Raw genomic sequence first — 24,298 nt, 5'->3', positions numbered from 1 at the left:
CATTTTAGGCTTTTGGGCAGGCAGATGTTAATGGACGTGTGTCTGTATCTTTTTACTGCCGATCCATCATGTTTAGGACTGAAAAATTTGAAAAGGATGCAGACTATTTTTGTTTTTTGGGCCTAGAAAGACTCGGCGGTAATCGATTGTAAATGGACACATGTTCCAGCTACTCATAGACTACCATAGAGTTGAAAAACTGTGATCGGAATGCTGATAGGATCCTTAGTTTTATTGTGTGCCAGGAATTCAACTCTTTTTTTCCTTATTTATTTTTATTACAGCTATTTATATAGCACCGTCAATTTACGAGGCGCTTTACATTTATATTGTACATTAACATCAGTTCCTGCCCTCAAGGAGCTTAAAATCTAAGGTCCCTAACTTATATGCATACATACATATAGTAGGGCCAATTAACCTACCAGCGTGTCTTTGGAGTGTGGGAGGAAACCGGAGTACCTGGAGGAAACCCACGCAGCCACAGAGAGAACATCTTCTTTACATATTTATAACAGAGTTGTCATTCTTTGGCATTTTTCAAATGTGTATACACATATTATCACCATAAAGTAATTCGCAAAGAATGATTGGTTGCTAAACACTCTATAACAAAAAAATATTTTCTCTTGTCTAGAAGGCATAGTCCCCCCTCCCCAGTGATAAAGGAACCAAGAGGAGCTAGATGGTTGTTACCCCATCAGGTTTTTCATTGAATAACCTCCCTCACATAACATCATGTTTGTAGTATAGATTTTATTTTAAGATGCATTAAAGCAGGATCTTCCTGAGCATGAAGCTGCCCGTCACTTGCACTTCCACACATGACAGACAGGTGGTGCTATCTGCTTGCAGTAGGAGTATGACGACTAGGATGTTTGCAGCCTTCGGAGGGTTTTACATTTTTGCACCAGTTATTGTAATTGTCTGCTTGCTGGGAATATGAATAAAATGTAGGAATTTTACAATTCCTTCGTCAGCTGCAACTTTAACTTACCCTGGAAACAATGCATATGACCTTTAGGGGATGAAGCTAATCAAATCAGCAGAAAGACTGGTAGAAGGGTGTTTCTCAGATCCCGTGGAAATCTGGATGTAGAAATAACAGGGAGGTTTTGGAAGACCTAAGGAAGGTATGTGACACCTTGTCTAGGCTCTCACTTAGACATGTTCTCCTAGGGCTCATTTAGACAGACAAACATATTTAAGTGCCTACTACAGCACCTAATACATGAGCGATATTAAACCTAAAACCAAAAATGCAATGCATTCCAGCTCTCCAATCATTAGATGTGGTGGCTGCATTCATTTTCTTTTTTTAGGCTTTTCACCCCCTCTCTTTTCACCTGGGGATCTGGCCAGTAGCACACCTCCTGTATTAGACCCCTTTCACACGGAGGCAGTTTTCAGGCGTCTTAGCGAAAGAAATAGCACCTGTAAAGTGCCTGAAAACTGCCTCCCATTCATTACAATGGGTGCTTTCACAGCCGGGCGGTGCGCTTTGCGGGACGTTAGAAAAAGTCCTGCAAGCAGCATCTTTGGGGCGATTTGGAAGTGCTGTATACAGTGCTCTGAAAACACCCCTGCCCATTGCAATGATAAGCGCTTCGGAAGCGCCGCAGCACAGGAGTTTTTAACCCCTTTTTTTGGGATAAAAGCGTGCCGCTAGCGACTTAAAAGCGGTGCAAAAGTGCCGCTTAAGCAGCGGTAATGCACGGGTGGCCCCAGTGTTCTTAGTGTGCCTGCATTCTGGGTGAAGAAGCAACAGAGACACCTTTTAACAACAGAATTGCCTGTCTGAGGGGGAGGGGAGTGTTAGATGTACCAGCAGATTTAGATACACTAACAAATTAAATCCAAACTCCAGCTAAGACCTCAGACACACAGAGCATTTGCCCATCTCTCCTAGATGCCTTTGCTCCTGGCAAGAGTGTCTTGACAGAAAAAAACTCTGGACTCATTTAAACGTGTCTAGATGCGATTAGGCGCGTCAAACTCTTTATTTCATTGTCCAGAATAATTATTTATTCTGGCCATTGAAGAAAATTGATTTTCAAGCACTTGACGCATCTAGTGTTAACACGCATTTTCTTGCATCAAGCGTTTTGTTTTTTTCCCGAAACGCCGCTGCTCCTGGGCATGCTGGCAGTGGGGGGTTTTCTGCCTCTAAATTCTTATGAGGTTGATTTACTAAAGGCAAATGGACTGTGCACTCTGCAAGTGCAGTTGCTCCAGACTTTAGTACGTGAGGTAAGGCTTCACTTTGCAAAGAATACCCAATCATGTGCAAGGAAGATTAAAAAAAATAGCATTTTTGATCGCATGATGAAAGTTAGCAGAGCTGCTCATTTACTACGTTTTGGAGCAACTGCTCTTGCAAAGTGCACAGTCTATTTGCCCTTAGTAAAGCAACCCCTGTGCATGCATAGGCACATAGGCTAACATGCAGAGGTATTTAGAGGCAGAAAAAAAAAAGCCAGACGCCCCTAACAACAGCAAATCATCCAGTGTGCGTGAGGCCTAATACTTTATGATCAGTTACAGCAACATTTTATTACCTTTTGGGATAAAGGTTTTACATAAATAAAAGCTGATCTTTGTAAGCATCCCTGCCAGTGTTAAATGGCTTGTCTCATCCCTGTAACTGATACATCTGGTAGAGAGCTTGTGCTTTTGAAAAACAACAGACTTACTGGCTGGTTAAAAAAAAGCTTAAAAAAGAAAACGAATGCAGCCGTCACATCTAAAAACTCGTAAGCTGGAATATGATAAATGTTTTCTGTTTGGTTTAAAACTGCTTTAATACACGTTAATAGCACATGTTTATGTGTTTGCGTTGTGGTAAAAAAACGCTTGCCAGATGCATCCTCTGTGTTGGTTTTCTATTGTATGGATTTTTGTCTTCTCATCTGGGCTAGTAACACTTTCTAAACGCATCTGAAATATGCTGTAAACTAGGGTTGCGCCGATAAACAAAAATTAATTGGCGAATACGAGTACCGATATTTTTGGTCAGGTACTCGCCAAAACCGAGTACTGATACTTTGCTGTGCGGTTTGCGTCAATACAAAAAATGTTGCAAATTGCACTGCAAAGAATCTCATGTGATTTGAACAGGAATGCAGTGCGATTCCTGTCCGAATCGCATTTGATTTCCCGCATTGCTTGTGTGTGTATATACAAAGGGATTAAAGCGCCATCTAGTCAGATTAAACAATGTTAGAATTCACAGTACATGTCTGATAGCAAATCAGGACCGCTGGAGGAGAAGTTCCGGGACTCCGGGGGTATAGGGCAGAAGTGATGTCAGCTTGGGGTGGACCGCCTCTATCTCTTCCAGCCCTGTGAGCACCTCCAGCGGTCCTGATTTGCTACCAGATATGTACTGTGAGTTCAAACATCTTTTAACCTGATGGGATGGCCCTTTGTATGTATATATACACGCGCGCGGTGTGGGGGAAATTGCATGCCATTAAGACAGGAATCACACCGCATTCCTGTTCATATCACATGCAATTCTTTGTAGTGCGATTTGCGCCCATTTATTTTGTATTGACGCAAATCGCACCACATAGTATTGGTTTCTTTATCGTGAGCAGTTGGGCGAGCGCGGATTCTCGCTCAAATGCTTGGTATCGGCACCGATACTTGTATCGGTATTGGTGCATCCCTACTGTAAACACCATAAAGATGTTTGCAGTGCATTTACATTGACATCAATGGAAGCATTTAAGGAGTGGTAAAGCCTGGCAAACAACATGTCGGGTCAATTTTAATGCATTGCTAACTTAAAGCGGAGTTCCACCCAAAAACTTATGCTTTTCTGTCTCCTCCCTCCTCCGATACCTTTCAGGGGGGAGGGGGGGGGGCAGGTACCTTTTTGACAGGTTCCATTCCCCACTTTCAGAGACGACCCCCCTCCTCCTTCCTCTGCTGCCGGGCCATTTAGAAAGCGCAGCGTGCTTCACGCACGCGCAGTATGGAACCAGCTGTGAAGCCGAAAGGTTTCACTGCCGGGTTCCCTTACCAGGAATGGTGGCGGCTGCACCCGACAGCCGATCCGAAGATCGCCTTGGGTGCCAACAACGCGGGCTCCCTGGACCGGCAAGTGTCCTAATATGAAGCCTTTTAAAAGTCTGACTTAATTTTTCGTGGCAAGTTCTCCGACACATGATAAAACCAGGCTGTGTGGGGAAGGGTGCTATAAATAGATTAGCAGAAAGCTGCTCTACTCACAGAACAGCTCTGAAAGTCTCTGCCTATGTTGACAAAGGATGTGTTGATTGGTGCATGAAAACAACATCAAACGAAAACAACATCAATGGATAATTGATAAGTGCATGCTTTTACCGGATCCGGTGGACTCCACTGTCAGCGACATGGAGTCTTGAAAGCTCAGTAGGAACTCCAGGGATCACCAAGGTCAGTCGTCACTCTGGATTGAAGTCTTAGAGGTCAGATCCCTGGAGTTCCTACTGAGTCCGTTACTGAGGTTCCAACTGCCTGGATATCTCCATATCTGCCCTGTGTGGCACACTGCTTTCAAGACTCCATGTCGCTGACAGTGGAGTCCACCGGATCCGGTAAGAGCATGCACTTATCACTTATCCATTGATGTTGTTTTCATGCACCAATCAACATATCCTTTGTCAACACCTGGAAATCCATCACCCTGAGTTGTTGCATCCGTGTATATACACAACTGGACACTACATCACCTGCCTTTTTGCCATCGGCTATTTAGACTTTTGGTTGTCACTTATCAAGTCTATTACACTTTGTCGAAGGACTTGTGATATATGGAATTCATTGTTTTTCATTAATAGGTTATTCTATTTTTCAGCTTTAATTTGAGGGTATTTACATCCAAATCAGGTGAACGGTGTAGGAATTACAACAGATTGTATATGTGCCTTCCACTTTTTAAGGGACCAAAAGTAATGGGACAGTTGGCTGCTCAGCTGTTCCATGGCCAGGTGTGTGTTATTCCCTCATTATCCCATTTACAAGGAGAAGATAAAAGGTCCGGAGTTCATTTCAAGTGTGCTATTTGCATTTGGAATCTGTTGCTGTCAATTCTCAACTGTTTGGAACATCCTTAACCATTTGCCGCCCGCCTGTCTTGGGCAGGAAATGTTCGTGCCTGGTAGGCAAGTGGTTAAAAAGAAAGAACACATCGGTGAGCTCAGCAACACCAAAAGTCCCGGAAGACCACGGAAAACAACTGTGGTGGATGAAGAATTCTTTCCCTGGTGAAGAAAACACCCTACACAACAGTTGGTCAGATCAAGAACACTCTCCAGGAGGTATGGACTCCAGAGAGAGAGATATCATTTTGCCCCTGTTCAAATCATTAGTAAGACCTCATCTGGAATATGCAGTTCAGTTTTGGGCTCCAGTTCTCAAAAAAGGATATCAGGGAACTGGAGAAAGTGCAGAGAAGGGCAACCAAACTGATAAGAGGCATGGAGGAGCTCAGCTATGAGGAAAGATTAGAGGAACTGAATTTATTCACTCTTGAAAAGAGGAGAATAAGGGGGGATATGAACAACATGTTCAAATATATAAGGGTTCCATATAGTGAACTTGGTGTTGAGTTATTCATTTTACGGTCAACACAGGGGCACTCTTTACGACTGGAGGAAAAGACATTTAATCTCCAAATACGGAAAGGTTTCTTCACAGTAAGAGCTGTGAAAATGTGGAATAGACGCCCACCAGAGGTGGTTCTGGCTAGCTCAGTAGATTGCTTTAAGAAAGGCCTGGATACTTTTCTAAATGTACAGAATATAACTGGGTACTAGCATTTATAGGTAAAGTTGATCCAGGGAAAATCCAATTGCCTCTTGGGGGATCAGGAAGGAATTTTTCCCCTGCTGTAGCAAATTGGAGCACGCTCTGCTGGGGTTTTTTGCCTTCCTCTGGATCAACCGTGGGTATAGAATTGGGTATATTGGAATGTACGATATTTTTTTTGTTTTGTTTTTTTGTTTTTGTTTTTTTTATGGTTGAACTGGATGGACTTGTGTCTTTTTTCAACCTAACTATGTAACTATGAGGTAGGTGTATGTGTGTCAAAGTCAACAATCAAGAGAAGACTTCACCAGAGTGAATACAGAGGGTTCATCACAAGATGTAAACCATTGGTGAGCCTCAAAAACAGGAAGGTCAGATTAGAGTTTGCCTAACAACATCTAAAAAAGCCTTCACAGTTCTGGAACAACATCCTATGGACAGATGAGACCAAGATCAACTTGTACCAGAGTGATGGAAAGAGAAGGGTATCACAGGAGATTACAATGTTTCAGTTATGTGAATGGACAGAGTCAGCTGACTCTATCCATACACAAAGGAAGGAGGAGGGGGAGGACGGAGGAACTGAGGGGGAGAACGAAGGGGACAGATAAGAGCAGAACGGAGGGGACAGCTGAGAGGGACAGAGGAACGGAGGGGGCACGGAGGAGGATGCAGTGACAGTCAGCTGTGAGCGATCACCGCTGTCTGTCACTAAAGCTGGTGAAAGCCGCTGGGGGAGAATCTTGTAACTCCCCCACGCGCCGATCACAGCTGACAGTTCAGGTATCGGGGGAGGCATCGGGAGCATTTGCCCGAGTACAAGTACTTGGGCAAATGCTCGGTATCGGTGCCGATACCGATACTAGTATCGGTATCGGGACAACCCTAGTATTTATTGATGATGTGACTGCTGACAAAAGCATCAGGATGAATTCTGAAGTGTTTCGGGCAATATTATCTGCTCATATTCAGAAAAATGCTTCAGAACTCATTGGATGGCGCTTCACAGATGGGCAATGACCTGAAGCATACTGTGAAAGCAACCAAAGAGTTTTTTTAAGGGAAAGAAGTGGAATGTTATGCAATGGCCAGGTCAATCACCTGACCTGAATCCGATTGAGCATGTATTTCACTCGCTGAAGACAAAACTGAAGGGAAAATGCCCCAAGAACAAGCAGGAACTGAAGACAGTTGCAGTAGAGGCCTGGCAGAGCATCACCAGGGATGAAACCGAGCTGTAATTGAAATGAAACCGGTGGCTGTAATTGACTGCAAAGGATTTGCAACCAAGTATTAAAAAAGTGAAAGTTTGATGGATGATTGTTAATCTGTCCCATTACTTTTGGTCCCTTAAAAAGTGGGAGGCACATGTACAAACTGTTGTAATTCCTACACCGTTCACCTGATTTGGATGTAAATACCCTCAAATTTAAAGCTGAAAGTCTGTAGTTAAAGCACATCTTGTTCGTTTAATTTCAAATCCATTGTGGTGGTGTATAGAGCCAAAAAGATTCAAATTGTGTCGATGTCCCAATATTTATGGACCTGACTGTATGTTTACTGCTTTTTTTTTTTCACTCATATCCACAAATGCTGTGACAGGAAATCTCTACTTATTTTCTAGAAACTGATTTTTATTTTAAAGCATTTCTAAAGCCATTTTTTCATCTTAGATGAAGTAGGTAATGTTTAAAAGCCCTTCCATCGTCCCATTAGAGGGAATTACATTTATTTCCAGTACAATCCAACAGAAATTGAGAGGAAGTTTCTCTAAAGGTAACTCTACACTAAACAATCCAGCTCTGAGGAAGGGGATGCGCCCCTGAAAATGTGTTAGCTGTACCCCGTGTTCTGTGCATGTCCATGCATTGTTTTTTATGGCCTTTTGTCAGTTGCATTTTTTGAGTACCCAATTTTATATAAAACATTTTTATTATTAAATTATCTTTGGTAATGCACTAGGTGTGCGCGCCTTCCATATCTCTCTTTTTCTTGTAAGCAATCTGATTGTACACTCTACTTAACATTTACCATCAACTATATAGTGCAAAGACTCAAAAAAGATACCAAAATAACACACTTCCCCAGATCTGCGCTAAAGAATATAAGTGAATCGATAATGAATTCTAAATATAGCTGCCACTTAAAAAAAGAATTAGCATAAAACACATCTACCATAAATGAGGAAAAATGATCAGGTAAATAGTGGCACCTGAAAAAACAATACATGAGTGAATGAAACATTGAAAATTTAAATAAAATAAAACAATTAAACAGCCAGTGAATGAAAGTGCATAATTATAAAAAACAGTCCATAATAAAATGTGTCCAAATCTGGATGAAAATATAAAATTGGTAATCCATGATAAACAGTCAATTGACTGAGTGATTCCACACCACACCAAGTGACAACTAGACGTGTCTCCACTTCCCCTATAGGATGTACACCCGCCAACAATTATTGCTTCACACTCTCATGTTCGGCAAAAACAGCATTGTACCCCTCAGGGTTGTAGATATCCCATCATTCTATCCAAACATCTAAAGAGATTGCCATAAATATGCAAAGGAAAAGTGAACTCCAATAGTGCAATGACGTATGATAAAAAGTAATTTATTAAAAACCACAAAGGCCTAATGGTATTGCACTTACAAGCAGGTCATACAAAAACGCATTGATATAGTGATCAGAAGCCACTTTTTTCATAGTCACAGCGGACCCAATGATGAACTCCGTACCTCCGACCAGCAAGCTAATCCAGACAGAACGTCGCTTCCGGGCTTGCGTGAATGTCACTTCCGGTTGCCGTGCAGCCACGTCCCGACGCGATTTGTCATTACGACTACGTCCTGGGATTGGCTGCAGGGCACAGCAACCATATTTTTATACAGCCACATATGCAAATACGGGATAATCACTCACCCGCTTGAATAATGTTCCCGCGTCTCAGATATTCATAGCTTCCACCACACAGTCTAAGGCACAGAGTATATATGACATAGTAACAGACAACACTGCCATGTGTAATGATTCAAATACAACGAAGAATATAAAAAATATAAAAATGCACAATATGTATATAGATATAAAACCAGAATCCCACCTCCATCAGGTATTTCCACAATCATTGGTGGATCCTAAACCACCTACTGACATTAATAGTATAATGTTTAATAGATAATGGTCTCCCATATAATGAACCCCCAAATTATAAAGTACCTATCGGAATAAATCTAATGTCCCAATGAACTCCTAATAAGGGAGAGTCAATCAATTGACTGTTTATCATGGATTATCAATTTTATATTTTCATCCAGATTTGGACACATTTTATTATGGACTGTTTTTATAATTATGCACTTTCATTCACTGGGTGTTTGAAATGTTTTATTTTGACTTTTATTTGAATTTTCCATATTTCATTCACTTGTGTATAGTTTGTTCAGTGCCACTATATACTTGGTTGTTTTTCCCCATTTATGGTAGATTTCAGGAGACATTAGCCAGTTCAAAAAAAAATGTCCGACATTCTACCCGTGTGTATGTCAGTCTGTCTGACAGAAGACGGCCGCGCATGCTGGAAAACCAGAATCCGACCGCCTCCTGATCAGTACTCTGGCAGAGAGCGCTGATTGGTGTGTTCTGACGAGGGGGGGGGGGGGGTTTGGGGCGTCCCCCTGTCAGAACACAACAGTTTAGCGGGGGAGATCACTGGACTAGCTTCACATGGTTGGTACAGTGCATCCAACCGGAGCTGACAGGTTGTTTTTTTTTGTTTTTGTTTTTTTTTTTGCACGAAAAAAAACTAACTTAAGGTTAGGTACACACAGGCTGAAAACGGTGGCTTAAGCAGTTACCGGCCAGCTTTCAGCCTCTGTGTACAGCATCTCTTCTGAGAGAAGGCAGTCTCATGACCAGCTTCTGTAACCAAAATAAGATTTGTGAAGGGCATCAGCACCCTAAACGCCCAAGTGAGTGCATATTTATTGTTTTTCATTTCACCAATATGTTTTATTAAATGCTACACATCTGGTGTGTGAAGGTGCACAAGTCACTGAAGGAAGGAGTGAAGTTGAAGATCACTGTTTCTACTGGGGAGCACAGGACTGTATTTTGTTTAATTATACTTTATTTATATTTTTTCACAATTTTTTCATAAATTTTGGTTTCCATGAGTTTGCACGCAGATATATATCTGGTACACAGTACACAGAACATGAAAATGCAATTATTTTAGTAAACATTAACTGCTACATACCTTTATTCGTCAGCATTTAGAACAGTCTTGTGACTTCTATCAGTGTCTGGTTAAAGCTTGTAGGAGGAGTTTTCATTCTACACTGACTGTCCTATGAGGCTGCAGGACCACTGACCCTCTATCTGTACAGTGCTTGCGATTGGCCCTGTGCTGATCACATGCACCCTCCCAAGAAAGAAATACACAGCAATACACACCAAACTGAGCTTGTGCAACTTGTCCTCTAGCCTCTGTCTTATCAGGAGATAGATTGGGGACTGTGGAAGAAAGGGAGGATCAGAGAGGACAGGATCAAACAGCCTTTTTACACAATGCAGAGGATTAACCCCTTAGATTCCACAGTGAGTATAACAAGTATGCTTTACTGCATATACGGACTGATTTTACTGTTGTGGGTTTAGTAACACTTTAGTTATAATTTTATTGTTAATTTTTGGTATACGTAAAGATCGCGCTGATTGAGATAAGAATAAAGATAAAGAATAAATATTTTGTTATGTAAAGTATCATCTCTGCTCTTTTATTTCTATATACTCTGTATTATTCTTTTAGATTTCTATGTTGTTGTTCTACTTTATTTGTAAATAATTAATACATTTGCTTCTTTGAGCATTGTGTTTATTCTTATAGCTAATATTGTTATAGTATCACCATTGATGTTATCAGAGCTCTGATAGACTGGCTGATCAAACTTAAGTAGGGGGAATCCAAAAAAACACCCCCAATTTATTTCACTGGACTTAGCTTTAAGTATTCTTTTTAGTGAGAAATTTCTTTTAAAGCTGGAATTTAATATTTCTTTTTAACTTCTCTTTGCTTTTTGCTTTTTGCTTTTTATGGGGTCAAAATGATTTTGATGGCACATCTATAAATGTATATAGCTGCCTGTCTCTTATCACCTGCAATCTGCAAAACCCAGATTGTAATTCCTAAGGACAGAGCAGCAGGAAATTGTTTTCCACTTACTGCTATGATGTGACATGGAATAAAATAGCCACATATTCAGCCGTTCAGTCTGTAGTTATGTAATCCTTCCTTGTTTTCTTATTTCTGTAGGACTCGGATGAAATTCAGGTTCACTATCCTGGAATGTTCGAACTAATGAAAGATTTGCAAGGCAAGTATACATTTTTTATGTTTTTATTTTTTATATTACCTTAGATTGTAAGCTCCTTGAGGGTAGGGACCGATGTGAATGTACAATGTATATGTAAAGCGCTGCGTAAATTAACGGCGCTATATAAGTAAATGACACGGTACTTGGGGGGGGGGGGGGGGCATATAATTAGATGAGTGCAGTGAATGTCTGGCTGCATTGACATACCAGGGTTTGCCCATGGATGAGTGACCTGCATGCAGCACCTCCTGAAGTCTGGAGACATTTCTCCTGACAATAGAGCAGATTCGAAGGCCAAATGCTACAGAGTCTGCTGCCCAAAACTTTGTCTCTTGTATACAAGTAAGAGAAATTCTGGACCAATATTTTAAAGTGAATGTATTGTGCTTCCATTCGATTTTTTTTTATTTATATATTTGGTTCAGTGGTAAAAAAAAAAATTCAGAAACACTTCTTTTCTTTTCTTTTTGGTCAGATATAATGACATTTTGCATGTAAGTTAGGCCTTATTTAGACATGCGGTTGGAGGGTGGTATAAATGCGAGGTTGAGCCGTGTTTTTGCTGGCCCCCTTTAAGATGCAATAGGCAGCAGACCAGGGTGTTTATATGCTGTGGTCGCGATGCTTCACGCCACGCCTATGGCAAAATATGCCCGACATATAGCAATCAGCGTGCAGCAAGCCATACATCCAAATCTACCCTTACAGTTATGGTAATCTGTACTGTATTTGTGTCTTTTAGGTATGGGCGAGAGTAATTGCGCTTTGAACAGAAGATGCTTGCTACACAGAGATTCAATGATGGCAGCTGCGGCCATATACCAAGGTAACATGATATCCTTGTATAACTGTTTTTCTTTTTTTTCTTCTTCCCGTCACACCGATGACACTACCCTTTGACATCATTGGTGAAACTAAGCAGTGCATGGCTTGTGAATCAATCAGATCCTAAATGAGCATGTTGGTAAACATTGAAAGATGCACCAGTGGAAGGAGCACCACACCAAATGATCAGTCCAAATTAGTTTATTAGTTTACACCAGTGGTCTTTAAACTATAGCCCGGAGGCCGGATGTGGTCCTTTTGCCTTTATCCGGCCCTTGGGTCACTATTCTTCCCACTGACGCCATTGATGGGGCACTGTTCCTCCCACTGACACCAATCATGGGACACTATTCTTCCCACTGACGCCATTGATGGGGCATGTTCCTCCCACTGACACCAATGATGGAACGCTGTTCCTCCCACTGTCACCAATCATGGGACACTATTCTTACCACTGACGCCATTGATGGGGCATGTTCCTCCCACTGACACCAATGATGGGACACTATTCTTCCCACTGACGCCATTGATGGAGCACTATTCCTTCCACTGACACCCATAATGGGGTACTATTCTTCCCACTGACGCCATTGATGGAGCATTATTCCTTCCACTGACACCAATGATGGGGCACAATTCTTCCCACTGACGCCATTGATGGAGCACTATTCTTTCCACTGACACCCATGATGGGGCACTATTCTTCCCACTGACAGAGCACCATTCCTTCCACTGACACCAATAATGGGGCACTATTCTTCCCACTGACGCCATTGATGGAGCACTGTTCCTCCCACTGACACCAATGATGGAACACTGTTCCTCCCACTGACACCAATCATGGGACACTATTCTTCCCACTGACACCATTGATGGGGCATGTTCCTCCCACTGACACCAATGATGGAACGCTGTTCCTCCCACTGACAGCAATGATGGGACACTATTCTTCCCACTGACGCCATTGATGGAGCACTATTCCTTCCACTGACACCCATAATGGGGTACTATTCTTCCCACTGACACCATTGATGGGACACTATTCCTTCCACTGACACCAATGATTGGGGCACTATTCTTCCCACTGACGCCATTGATGGAGCATTATTCCTTCCACTGACACCAATGATGGGGCACAATTCTTCCCACTGACGCCATTGATGGAGCACTATTCTTTCCACTGACACCCATGATGGGGCACTATTCTTCCCACTGACGGAGCACCATTCCTTCCACTGACACCAATAATGGGGCACTATTCTTCCCACTGACGCCATTGATGGAGCACTATTCCTTTCACTGACACCAATGATGAAAGCAGTATTCTTCCCACTGAGTTTTTAATATGATGCTCAGTTTGAACTTCAGCAAGTCGTCTTCACCACGTCTAGATGCCTAAATGCATATGATTAGCTGATTAGCAATTTGTGTTACCTAGCAATTGAACAGGTGTACCTAATAAAGTGGCCGGTGAGTGTAGACTATAACCACATTCTGAAAATGTAAAACATGGAATGAAAATCACTCTGATTAATGAAAGGTCTTGGCTGGAGTGGCCATCTTTGTGTCTCCCTGCAGAACAAGCCTAATCATATATGCCTCAGCCCAGATGTCTTGACTTTTACAGCAGCTGATCAGTTTGTTTTCTGTTGTCTGGAATTCTGCGCACATCTGTCCCTAAAACACATTTCATCTTTCCATAGAGATGTACGGGGAGGAGGATGGCTCTATACCGGCCACGTTCCAGATATACTATATGATCGGGTGGAAACCTCATGAATCACAGGTAATCACCGGGGCTTCTTGTGCAGAGCGTGGATCATAAAGAAGCTCCCAGACTGGCGTATTGTACTGAACAGCTGCTCATGTAAACCCTATAAATATTCAATGACAATAGAATGGAGGAGGCTATTTGAATTGGGGAATTGTGTTTGCATAATTTTAAAGTGTTTTTAAAGTTGAATTTTAGTCAAAAAATTAAGTCCTGCTAGATCACTTCAGGCTGGTCCCTTTTGCAGGTGTAGCTATGTAAAGCTTTAATAACAAGTGCCTATACCATTTAAAATCCAGTAATAAACTGTCTCACCCTGCTCTTCACATGCTCAGTTGCTCTCCATTTTTAGGCACTGCTGAGTTTTTAGAGGCCAATCTGCTGACAGCCTTAAAGCAGAAATAAACCCTCCTATCCTTTACAGCCAAGGATGCTGCTTCTGTTTGATCTGCAACTGCCATGGTGCTGCACATGTGATCAGTTATGACACCAGCCATTTGATGGTTTGACAGTTTGGTTGAGGACACAAGCAAATGTGACAGTTAATAATCGATTGGTTTAGTTCCACTTTATGATTTACTGCTGTTCAGGGGCTCTGGACTTCAGCAAAATGGCAGCCCGCAGCAAGAAGAAACAGGAGCAATGCTGGAGGCAATTTACAACACACACTCATTTTGGTAGCATAATTATTATTGTGGAATGTATGTTCCCTGCTAAAGAACATTATTTTGTATCAAGTTGTTATTTTTTCTTTCTTTTTTTTTTTTTTCCAAGATTTTTTTTTTGAAATTTTGAAAGTATACACAGAAAGGGGTACAGGTACACCAACAGAGTATAACAACCAGGGTCAGATAATCCAGAAAAGAGCTCAGTAGCTATTACAGAACTGTATGGAAACAATCACACTAAAAATGTATCCAAATAGGCATGTTGAACAATTTTAAACAGAAGTTATTCAGTTTTGAATTACGTGTTAGGAATCCCTAGGGAGCAAGAGTACAAATTAAGCAAACCAAGCCTAGTAGGCATATCTACGTGGGAACAAGGGTGGGGTGGGATGGGGGAAGGGGTGTGGAAAACGGGAGAAGGGGGGGGACAATGGGAAACATGTCAGGAGACGGTAGAAGAGAGCTTCCTAGGGAATAAAATGAATGTAACTTATTAGGGAAAGTTAAAAAAAAAATGAAAGGCTGTTTGAGGGGTGAGGTAGGGTATGAAGGGTAAGGCAAAACTGAGAGGAAATCCCTGAAATCCCTGTAATTAAGGCAGTCCCATACGCTCACCAGAACTAGTGTCCATTGGATGACTATTACTTTTCTGGGGACAGCCCAAAATTTTGGATTTTCTTTTGCTTTCACTTTCAATAATAATGGTAAACCTGACAAATAGAGAGGGGGGAATCTCTCTGACGGGGAGACCAACAACAATAAAAAATGGACAGGGGTTATACTCCCTCTCCACTCTATTCAAAACAAAGAGAATTTTGCCTTTAGTTATACTTTGATAGTTATGATGAGGATCATGTATGGTCTGTTCTGCTGTAAAGGTGTGTAGAAAATGGAATATTATTAAAGAGATTTTGTAGTTTATAATGCCTACCCAACCACCTTGGATGGTATAATAACTGCATTTAAAGTATACCTAAAGTCAAAACTTGAAGTGAAGAGGTTAGGTGTGTCCTAGTTTGTGTTCTAACTGAAGGGGGATGTTAGCTTCCCTGCTGTGCAGGGAAGCTTACAGATTGCTGTTCATACTCTGTTTGAACAGATGATCTGTCAGTTCTCCCCTCAGAGAACCGGGAACTGTGTGTTTACACATACACAGTTCCGGGTTCTCCGTGTCTCAGCGGCGATCGCGGGAGCCCAGCTATGATCGAGACCACCGGGCACTCGCATCGGCTCGGGGGTACACGTGCGCCCCCTAGTGGCCACAGGGCGAAGCGACGCTACATAACGTCGTTTCGCCCAGCCGTGCCATTCTGCCGCAGTACAACTGCGGCGGCTGGTCGGCATGTGGTTAAGTTTTAGTTTTTTCCCACAATTCTTTGCAAAATTAAGATATTTTTTTTTCACAAAATGGTAATTTTAACAGGTTATTTCTCCCACATGGCATGTGCATACCACAAATTACAACCCAAAACACATTCTGCTACTTCTCCTGAGTATGGGAATACCACATATGTGAGACTTTTTTACAGTTGGACCACATACAGAGGCCCAATATTTAGGGAGCACCATCAGGTGTTCTAGGGACATAAATTACACATTTAGGTGTAACGTTTATCAAACAGAGAAGAGCCAAGGTCCTAATGATCACAGCTAATCTCTCAGGTGTGCCAGTTTATGAAGCTGAGATGAGGAGTGGAGAACATGTTCTTCACTTCTCATCACAGGACACACCCTTCTGTCATTCACTTTTACACAGATGACCAGTTTATGAAGGTGAGATCTGAAGATCTCACTGGCCATCTCTGCAAAATATCTCTGTCCCAGATTCTGCAGCTCAGAGGTGGAGAATTTGGGTGAGAAGCTGCTGTGATGTGAGGAAGGAGGCTTCTTTCTTCCTACTATCAGCAATAGCAAGCTTAAAGATATAAATAGCTATTTATGTTTGTGTGCACATATGTGATATATATATATATATATATATATATATATATATATACACACACCTACAGTACAAACACACACACACAGTATAGTTATAATGTATTTTCTTTTAGAACCCATTCACATCTGAGCAATGCAGAATTGTTGGCAGAATTGCACAATTCTTGCCACAATTCCAAATTCATTGTTAATGGCACCCCAAATGCAGTTAGCAGGAATGTATTTTGCAATACATTTTGTCATTTGACAAATACACTACCAACATGCCAAAATGTGCATTGAAAAAATGCACAATGCTCCATGCCCAAAAAAATGTTCATTTTGGCTTTTTGGGCCTTTTTTGTCCACATTTTGATACTGTTTTTGATGCACTTTTTGCTGCTTTTTTCAACACACATTTTGGCTTGTTTTTAAAACTCATTTTTATGTGCATTTTGGTGCTTTTTTAACTTGTATTTTGGCAAATTTTTTACCTGCGTTTTTGTGTGCATTCCAGAAACACATGCAAAATGCATGATATGCTTGCGGTGCCATTAATGGTTAATGGCACCCCAAAAGTGGCTAGAAAATGTGCTGTTTGCCAAAATACACATAAAAAGCAAATCAAAATGCAAATATGACTTCAACCTGGCTAAACTACTTTTCAAATCGCATTATATATATATATATATATCCCTTACAATTAAAGTATTTGAATCAAAAAGTACCCTAGACTGTGATCGCAAGAGGGAAACAAATCAAACACACAAACACAGAGATTTCTTTAATTTAGTAATTTTTGCAGTGTCTGGTATGGATAAAGGGTGACTTTTCCTTCAAGCTTTGCACAACTTGTACATGAAATAGATGCTGTATTGAGTCTCCAAACATTTCCATATATATATATATATATATATATATATATATATATATATATATATATATATATATATATATATATATATAATGTCTCTTAACAATCCACAAATCACCTGGCTTTAGTTTTAGATCCTTTCAAACTTTTAGGATCTGGAATTGGGGAGAAAACACATAAATGAGTTTGTCAAAAACCTTAAAAGATCAGCAACATTCTCTGTGAGATCCGAATGGAGGACTTCAGCTGCTGAGACAAAATATAAGAAAGTGAGCAACACACTCCCAAACCAAATCCCATAGGGAGAGAGTCCAACATCCCCTTAGGGGCTTGATAAAATATAAGAAAACATTTAGGCAAAAGTTTTCTAGTTTCTTACTCTACTTTGTCCGCTACATTGTAGACAGTAGGGGGTGTAAAAATAAAACCTCAAAACTTTTAGTAAGGACTCTCCTATAAAAATGATTTCCTCTGTTACTCTCTGTAGATTCTGCACTCTGTACTTACAAACTACTTCTGATAACACCTTTTACTGTGGCCTTTGCAGTAGCATTTGCCACTGGACATCCAAAAAACATGTCCATACAGACAAAATGCATGCTCGTAAGATCCTGACTTGGGCATCTGGATATATCTTCTTGTAATCTCTGGAAGGGATGTTCAGCTTTTGGTAACACCTTTGGTAACAGGTAAAACAAGAAAGTGCTATGTTATAAAAAAAAAAAAAAAAACAACTGTGGTGAACCCTGGCTCTATCCCACGCTCATTTACTAAGGCAGCCATAACTTCTTGTGACTGATGACACGGTCAATCTGTCAAGCTGGAGGGAAAAGAGTGACTGGCAGACATAAAAGATCACATTTTTCCAAAGTCCTGTTTCATAAGAAGTTGCCCCCTGTGGACCACTTGTTCTTCTTGTTCTGGGGTCCTTAAAGTTGAATTATTAATCCCAGCTATACTGGGCCAGAACTAGGGTGGAATCTGTGAGTTGCACAGACCCATCAAGTGTCCGGGGCTGTAATGCAGCATCCTAAGTCACCTGATCTGCTTCCATGTGTGAGTTTTAAAGTTAGTATGGCTACCTCAGCAAGAACCTGGAAGGCTGAAAACAGCCAATCAAATTAACATAGCATGCTTGATTGGTTTACCTGCCGAAGTAAAAACAAACTTCTGACCCTTCAAGTGGAACCAAAAGCTCTCTATATCTTGACTATCTATAAACATATATACTCTTTTTATAGCTCACAGGCTTTGCTTAAATATGGAGCTCTGCTTCTTGAGCTGGGGAAAAAGGATCCAATGACTCTAAATACAGAGTACCCTTCTGGGTGTTAAACTGCATACTCAGTATAAAACTGGGAATAACTCTACAAAAAATGAAATATCTGGGTCTTCAGGGAGTGTGTCTTGCACTGGGCTCCCAGCAGCTGATTCCTACACCATCAATTTAACACATGTGGTTTTCCTTTCTCTCCAGCCTCCTCCAATAGAGGCAATAAGGTGGCTGGATTCAAATGTACGTATTTTTCATTGTTAGTACATATACAAACAAAACAAATTCATATTTTGAACCTTTCATTAGACAAACATTTAGTTCGCTGTATATTTGCTGCGCAGAATGTGGGACCATTAAATATTTGACCAAAATAATGTCTGTAACTTTATCTAATAGCACCTTTGCATAAAGCTATAGCTCTGATATATTGGGGTGAACCCTTCATTACTGGGTCCAGCTTGCATAAATATATTACAATGGCTTATTTTCTATCATGCTGTTTGTGTAAGAACTTCAGTTTCATGTTTCAAAAAGACAAAATTTTCCTGGCAATATTATAATAAATGATAACAATACCCTGCGGTCATGCAGAGATGTCCATAAATCCAAAATATTCTTCTGCTTGTACCCACTGCACTTACAAGGAAAAGGGTCACATCATTTCACAATCCACACATTCTGCTTTGGATTTCAAAAATAAAAATAAATAAAAACAAAAGGATCAACAATCTGTGTATATCACAGAACGGAAAGCTCTCAGCCACATCAAAAACTATACACTTGGCTGCAGGTGCTATCTATCCTAACAGGGTGTGTGGACTTGATGTGATGGGTCTGTTATATTTAAATTTTATTTATTATTACTCTCACATCATGGACCGCACATCAAGTTATTATCAGACCTTTAGATTTCATTTTTGTAGAAAAACTTCTTATGTATCCCATCCATCTTGGCTTTGTTAAATATTATGGCAGCTGTATTCCAATTAACCTCATCTTAATCATTTTTTTCTCTCAATAAGGGCTTAATGTATAAATGTAAAATTACAAAATTGTTATCTTAATCCAAACTAATCCCATTTTTACAAATTTCCCCAATATAATTTCAGTATCACACCCTAATCCTAATATATATCCAGAGATATATTTCCTTAAAGGAGGTAATTTTCCACTATCAAAGGATATTCAATTTGTGTAATACACGGTTAAATGTAACCTTCATTTTACCATGTTTGGAAAACAGATTCAAAAATAATGTGATCACATGTTTATCATTAGAATAATTAACCCGGCACATTTTGTTATAAATGTTTTGTCTAAAAAACTGAAAATTGGCATGGTGTCATTCCAGCTTATCACTGATCTCTCATCCCAGCTAAATTCTTTCATGAGAGCACAAAGGAGGGGTCACATCTGCATACATGACACACACAAGCGATAGAACTAAAGGTTCCAGCATTCACACACGTACATGAATATCTCTCTAAAATTGCTTACATTTTTCCCATTTGTACACAACACATGCATATCATTCTCCCACTTTCTTTTAACTCTTTGTATTTCCTTGCTTAACTTCTGCTTTCTTTATTTTGTTCTGATATCCTTTGCATCCCATGTATTGTAGTCCCATGTATTGTAATGCCATACTTCACGTACTGTACCTTCTATGATCAGACGGGCAGCCATAGTGCTCACCCCATCTTCCTTCTCTGACAACATATAAAGTATTCTGTTTTAACTCTCATTACTCTGTTTTAACTTAACTAGTTGTAGTGCCTGACCCCAAATTCATCCCACAACTTAACATCAAAATGTCCCTTTCTGTCTAGTGTTAATTGTCACCCTTGATCCATCCTGCTCACATAGATAGCTGTTTCTCTAGCTGTTTACTCTGCATGATTCTTAGTCCCTGTGGACTTTGGTAACCCAGTTACCCATTATGGATCCATGTCCACTTTGACCATTAATCTAGGGGCTCAGTATAGGCGGAACCGCACCTTCGGTTCATATATAGCGCTCCTCTTGCGCTGGGCATTTTTGAGGGTCTCTTACCCTTCATTCCCTTACTTAATTTAATGCCCATAATGACTGGCCAGTCTTCTCTGTTTGCCTATACCCTCTTGCCTATAAACTACTTTATCTAGCAGATGTACTACATATACCTGTGAACAGCACTATTCTTCCCTTTCTTATCTATAACACTCCGATAGACAGTAGACAGGGACAACATAACATACAACCACCAATCAATATAGTTTGATTAAGGGGAGTAAAAACAGAATACTTTAAATGTTGTCAAAAACCTATATGTTGTAAAAAGCACCAAAATGGACAATAAAAAATCCACGTTAAAAAATACGGCATGTTAAAAAACTGCAACATGCACGTAAATAATGCCAAAATAAGCAATAAAAAAGGTCCAAAACACACATTTAAAGAATGTGGCAAAATGTGTGTAAAAAACTGAGTTAAAAAAGCCCCAGTGGTCAGTGTTTATTATTTTCATGTAATTACACAGTCTTTTTAACTTTAGTTTCACTTTTAAAACTCAGCTGCTCTGTAATCACACAGGTTTATCAGGAGATCACAGGCAGCCCTTCCCCTCCTACTCAGATCTCAGCTGTTCTCAGAGGAAAAACTTCTCTCTTCTTCTTCTGAGAACAAATGTTTGGCGCTTCATAAACAGGGTGCCAGAGCAGAAGATTTTTCTCTGAGAACTGCTGAGAACTAACATGAGATAAATTATCTCTGTTTGATAAACGTACACCAAAAGTTCTTGACTGCCTCTTGCACTTTTTTAAAGGCCCTGGAGCACCAGGACAGTGGAAACGCCCACAAAATGACCCCATTTTGGAAAGCAAACACCCCAACACATAATCTGAGGCATTATGAGTCTTTTGAACATGTAATTTCTTCCCACAAGTTTTTGGAAAACTTGGAAAAAAAATGAAAACGTATTTGTTTTTTTTTGTTTTTTACACAAAGTTGTCCATTTAGAAGATTTTTCTAACACACAGCATGTACACAGCAAAAATTGTATCCCAAAATACATTCTGCTACTCCTGAGTATGGCGATACTACGTGTGGTGGACTTTTCCACAGCCTGGCCACATACAGAGACCCAACATGCAGGAAGCACCATGAGGTGTTCTAAGGGGCATAAATTTAAAATCCAATTTCCTACCTATTACACTTTTGTGAGGCATTGTAGGGCACTGATGGGCACTATAGTGGTATGAATGTGGCACAGATGAGCACTGATGTGGCACGGATGAGCACTAATGTGGCATGGTTGTGGCATGGATGAGTACTGATGTGGCATAGATGAGGCACGGATGAGTAGTGATGTGGCACAGGAGTAGTGATGTGGCATGGATGAGCACTGATGTGACATGGATGTGGCATGGATGAGCACTGATGTGGTATGGACGTGGCACGGGTGAGCACCGATGTGGCACGGGTGAGCACCGATGTGGCACGGGTGAGCACCGATGTGGCACGGGTGAGCACCGATGTGGCACGGGTGAGCACCGATGTGGCACGGATGAGTACTGATGTGGCACGGATGAGTACTAATGTGCCATGGATGAGCATGAATGAGGCATGGATGAGCATGGTTGGGCACGGATGAGCATAGCTGGCCATGGATGAGCACGGATGGGCACAGCTGGGCATGGATGAGCATGACTGGACATGGCTGAGCATGAATGAGCCAGAAGGGGCACAGATCAGCGCTGTGGGCACTTCACATCCAACCCATAAGTGCTGCTGTACCCGGCTCCCTTCTCTCCTCACACACCATACTGATTGTGTGAGGAGAGGGAGGAGCTGAACCAGACATGCACCGGCTTTTCATTGGATGGAATGATCACGTGGTAAAGGGCCGCTATCATCAGCCCTTTACACTGATCCGTGATGCGCCGGGTCCGGACGACGTGTCAGGACAAGTCTGATCATTGGAGGAGAGCACACTGAGTTCCCAGCATAGCTAGAGAACTGACCACAGTGTGCTCTCCTGCTTAGTGTTGTCAGTTTTTAATAGGAAAGCAGAGGGACTGGCAGGATCACCAGGGATTTCACACAAGGGAAGCAATACAAAGAGAACAGGATATTTTCTCATACAAGTACATGGTACAGTAGGCACATATCAGGAATATGAAGTATTGGGGTAACAAACGCTTTAAGACTCCATGCAGACTGATGCAGATGATGTACGTCTGAAAAGGAGCGTCGCACGTCGCCGGTATCATCCACAAGAGACTATATTGGAGACTGCCCAGACAAAACATGGTTCTACCATGGTGTTCTGTCTGAGCAGTCCCTGTGCGACCCTCCTTTTCAAGTTGCACAGAATTCTTTTATTCTCATAATAATAATAAAATAATAATTATAAGCAGATGTCCAGAACCCCCCCACCTCCACTTACATTAGATGTCAAGAGCCACCCCCCACCACCATTGGAAGTCAAGAGTCCCTCACTCTCCCCTACATCACAGTGCACTCCCCATGTGCCGCTGCCGGGAAGAAGCTGTGGGTGGAGCTGGGAAGCAGAAAGTGCAGGGTCTGGAGGGAGAACCAGAGGAGGGCTGGAGTCATCTGCAAGAGTCTGCTGAATGCTGAGACCAGGGAAAGCGGAGAAAAAGGGGTGCTGCGGCTGCACAGAGTGATGCAGGATCTGTAGGAGGAATTCTGTCCTCTCTGCTGCCGACTGATGAGATGGGGGTTGAGGCGAGCCTCTCCACGACTGCATGGAGATGCGCAGGATCTAGTGGAGGAGTTTTGTCCTCCTCTCTTCTAAGACACAAGATAGGGCCGGAGATGAGTGGAGTGCCGCAGCTGCAGGAGAGTAGATAGTGCCACAAGAAATGACCTAGTGAGCTGGATTCGGCCCATGGGCTTTGCGTTTGTCACATGTGCCCTAGAAAATCAAGTACTTGCCAAAATATTGAGTCACATTTTGATATCCATTCACTTCCTTCCTTCATTCTAAAATGAAATGCTGTATATTTGCTCCAGATGAATTATATTTCCCAGTGTTGACAGTAAGGACCTGCAATGTATCAGTGTATATTACTACTCCATCAAGTAATAAATGAGTGTTGGGTCAAGTAAGGCTTGCTTTTATGCTCACCATTATTAAACAAGCCAAACATTTGTTGTACTTTATGTTTAAATGAATTCATTGGGTTTCATTAAATAAAGTAGCATCAGATCCAATACACATAGCGGCTAGAATGGCATTGCGTAGTGATTCAATTTAGCTTTAGAGCTGCACTAGAAAATTGCAAACAGACCTGAAATATTTTCTTTCTCTCATTTTGTACTTTCAGGCAAAGCCAGCCAAGAGAGGTTCAGCAACGGCGTCATTTGGAGATCTTGGACAAGTAAATGAAATTGTATCAAAGTCTAAGAAAGATGAAAGCTAAACAGACCGCTTTTCACAATATCATTTCTGAGCTGGATAATAGAAAAGGCTTTTACAATAAATGTTTTGTGAAATTCACTCTCCTAAACATTTGAGTTTTATTGTTGCATGAGATATTCTTGTGCTATGATTTCTTCTTAAAGGACATCTAAGCCCAAGAACAAAAATTGAATATATTGCAGCTTACTAGTCCTTGGTTGTGGTGGCTGCAGTCATTTTCCTTTTCCATGCAAAGAACAGTTTCAGCAAGTACAGAAAATACTGGTTGATCTTTCCTGGAATAATGTTTTCTTGCAACTAAAACTAGAGCGAAAACGAATCCGCAAAGAATATGCTCTTCCTTCCAAGCTATCTTTAAAAAAACTAC

General features: G+C 41.1%; 1 protein-coding gene across 2 annotated transcripts in view; it reads left to right on the top strand.

Annotated features, from left to right (window-relative positions):
- The window catches only part of NDUFAF5 (NADH:ubiquinone oxidoreductase complex assembly factor 5), a 74,659-nt gene extending 50,640 nt beyond the window's left edge, over positions 1-24,019 (top strand). For both annotated transcript variants that reach the window (XM_073628252.1, XM_073628254.1), the window contains exons 9-12: positions 11,112-11,172; positions 11,915-11,998; positions 13,701-13,783; positions 23,837-24,019. In XM_073628252.1, coding sequence (XP_073484353.1) covers positions 11,112-11,172; positions 11,915-11,998; positions 13,701-13,783; positions 23,837-23,932 — 324 coding nt within the window. In that variant the 3' untranslated portion in view covers positions 23,933-24,019. The remainder of the gene's footprint in view (positions 1-11,111; positions 11,173-11,914; positions 11,999-13,700; positions 13,784-23,836) is intronic.
- Positions 24,020-24,298: the final 279 nt, after the last annotated feature.

Source organism: Aquarana catesbeiana, linkage group LG04, assembly GCF_042186555.1.
Source record: "Aquarana catesbeiana isolate 2022-GZ linkage group LG04, ASM4218655v1, whole genome shotgun sequence".
NCBI lineage: Eukaryota > Metazoa > Chordata > Amphibia > Anura > Ranidae > Aquarana > Aquarana catesbeiana.
This window is presented reverse-complemented; position numbering and strand designations above follow the sequence as displayed.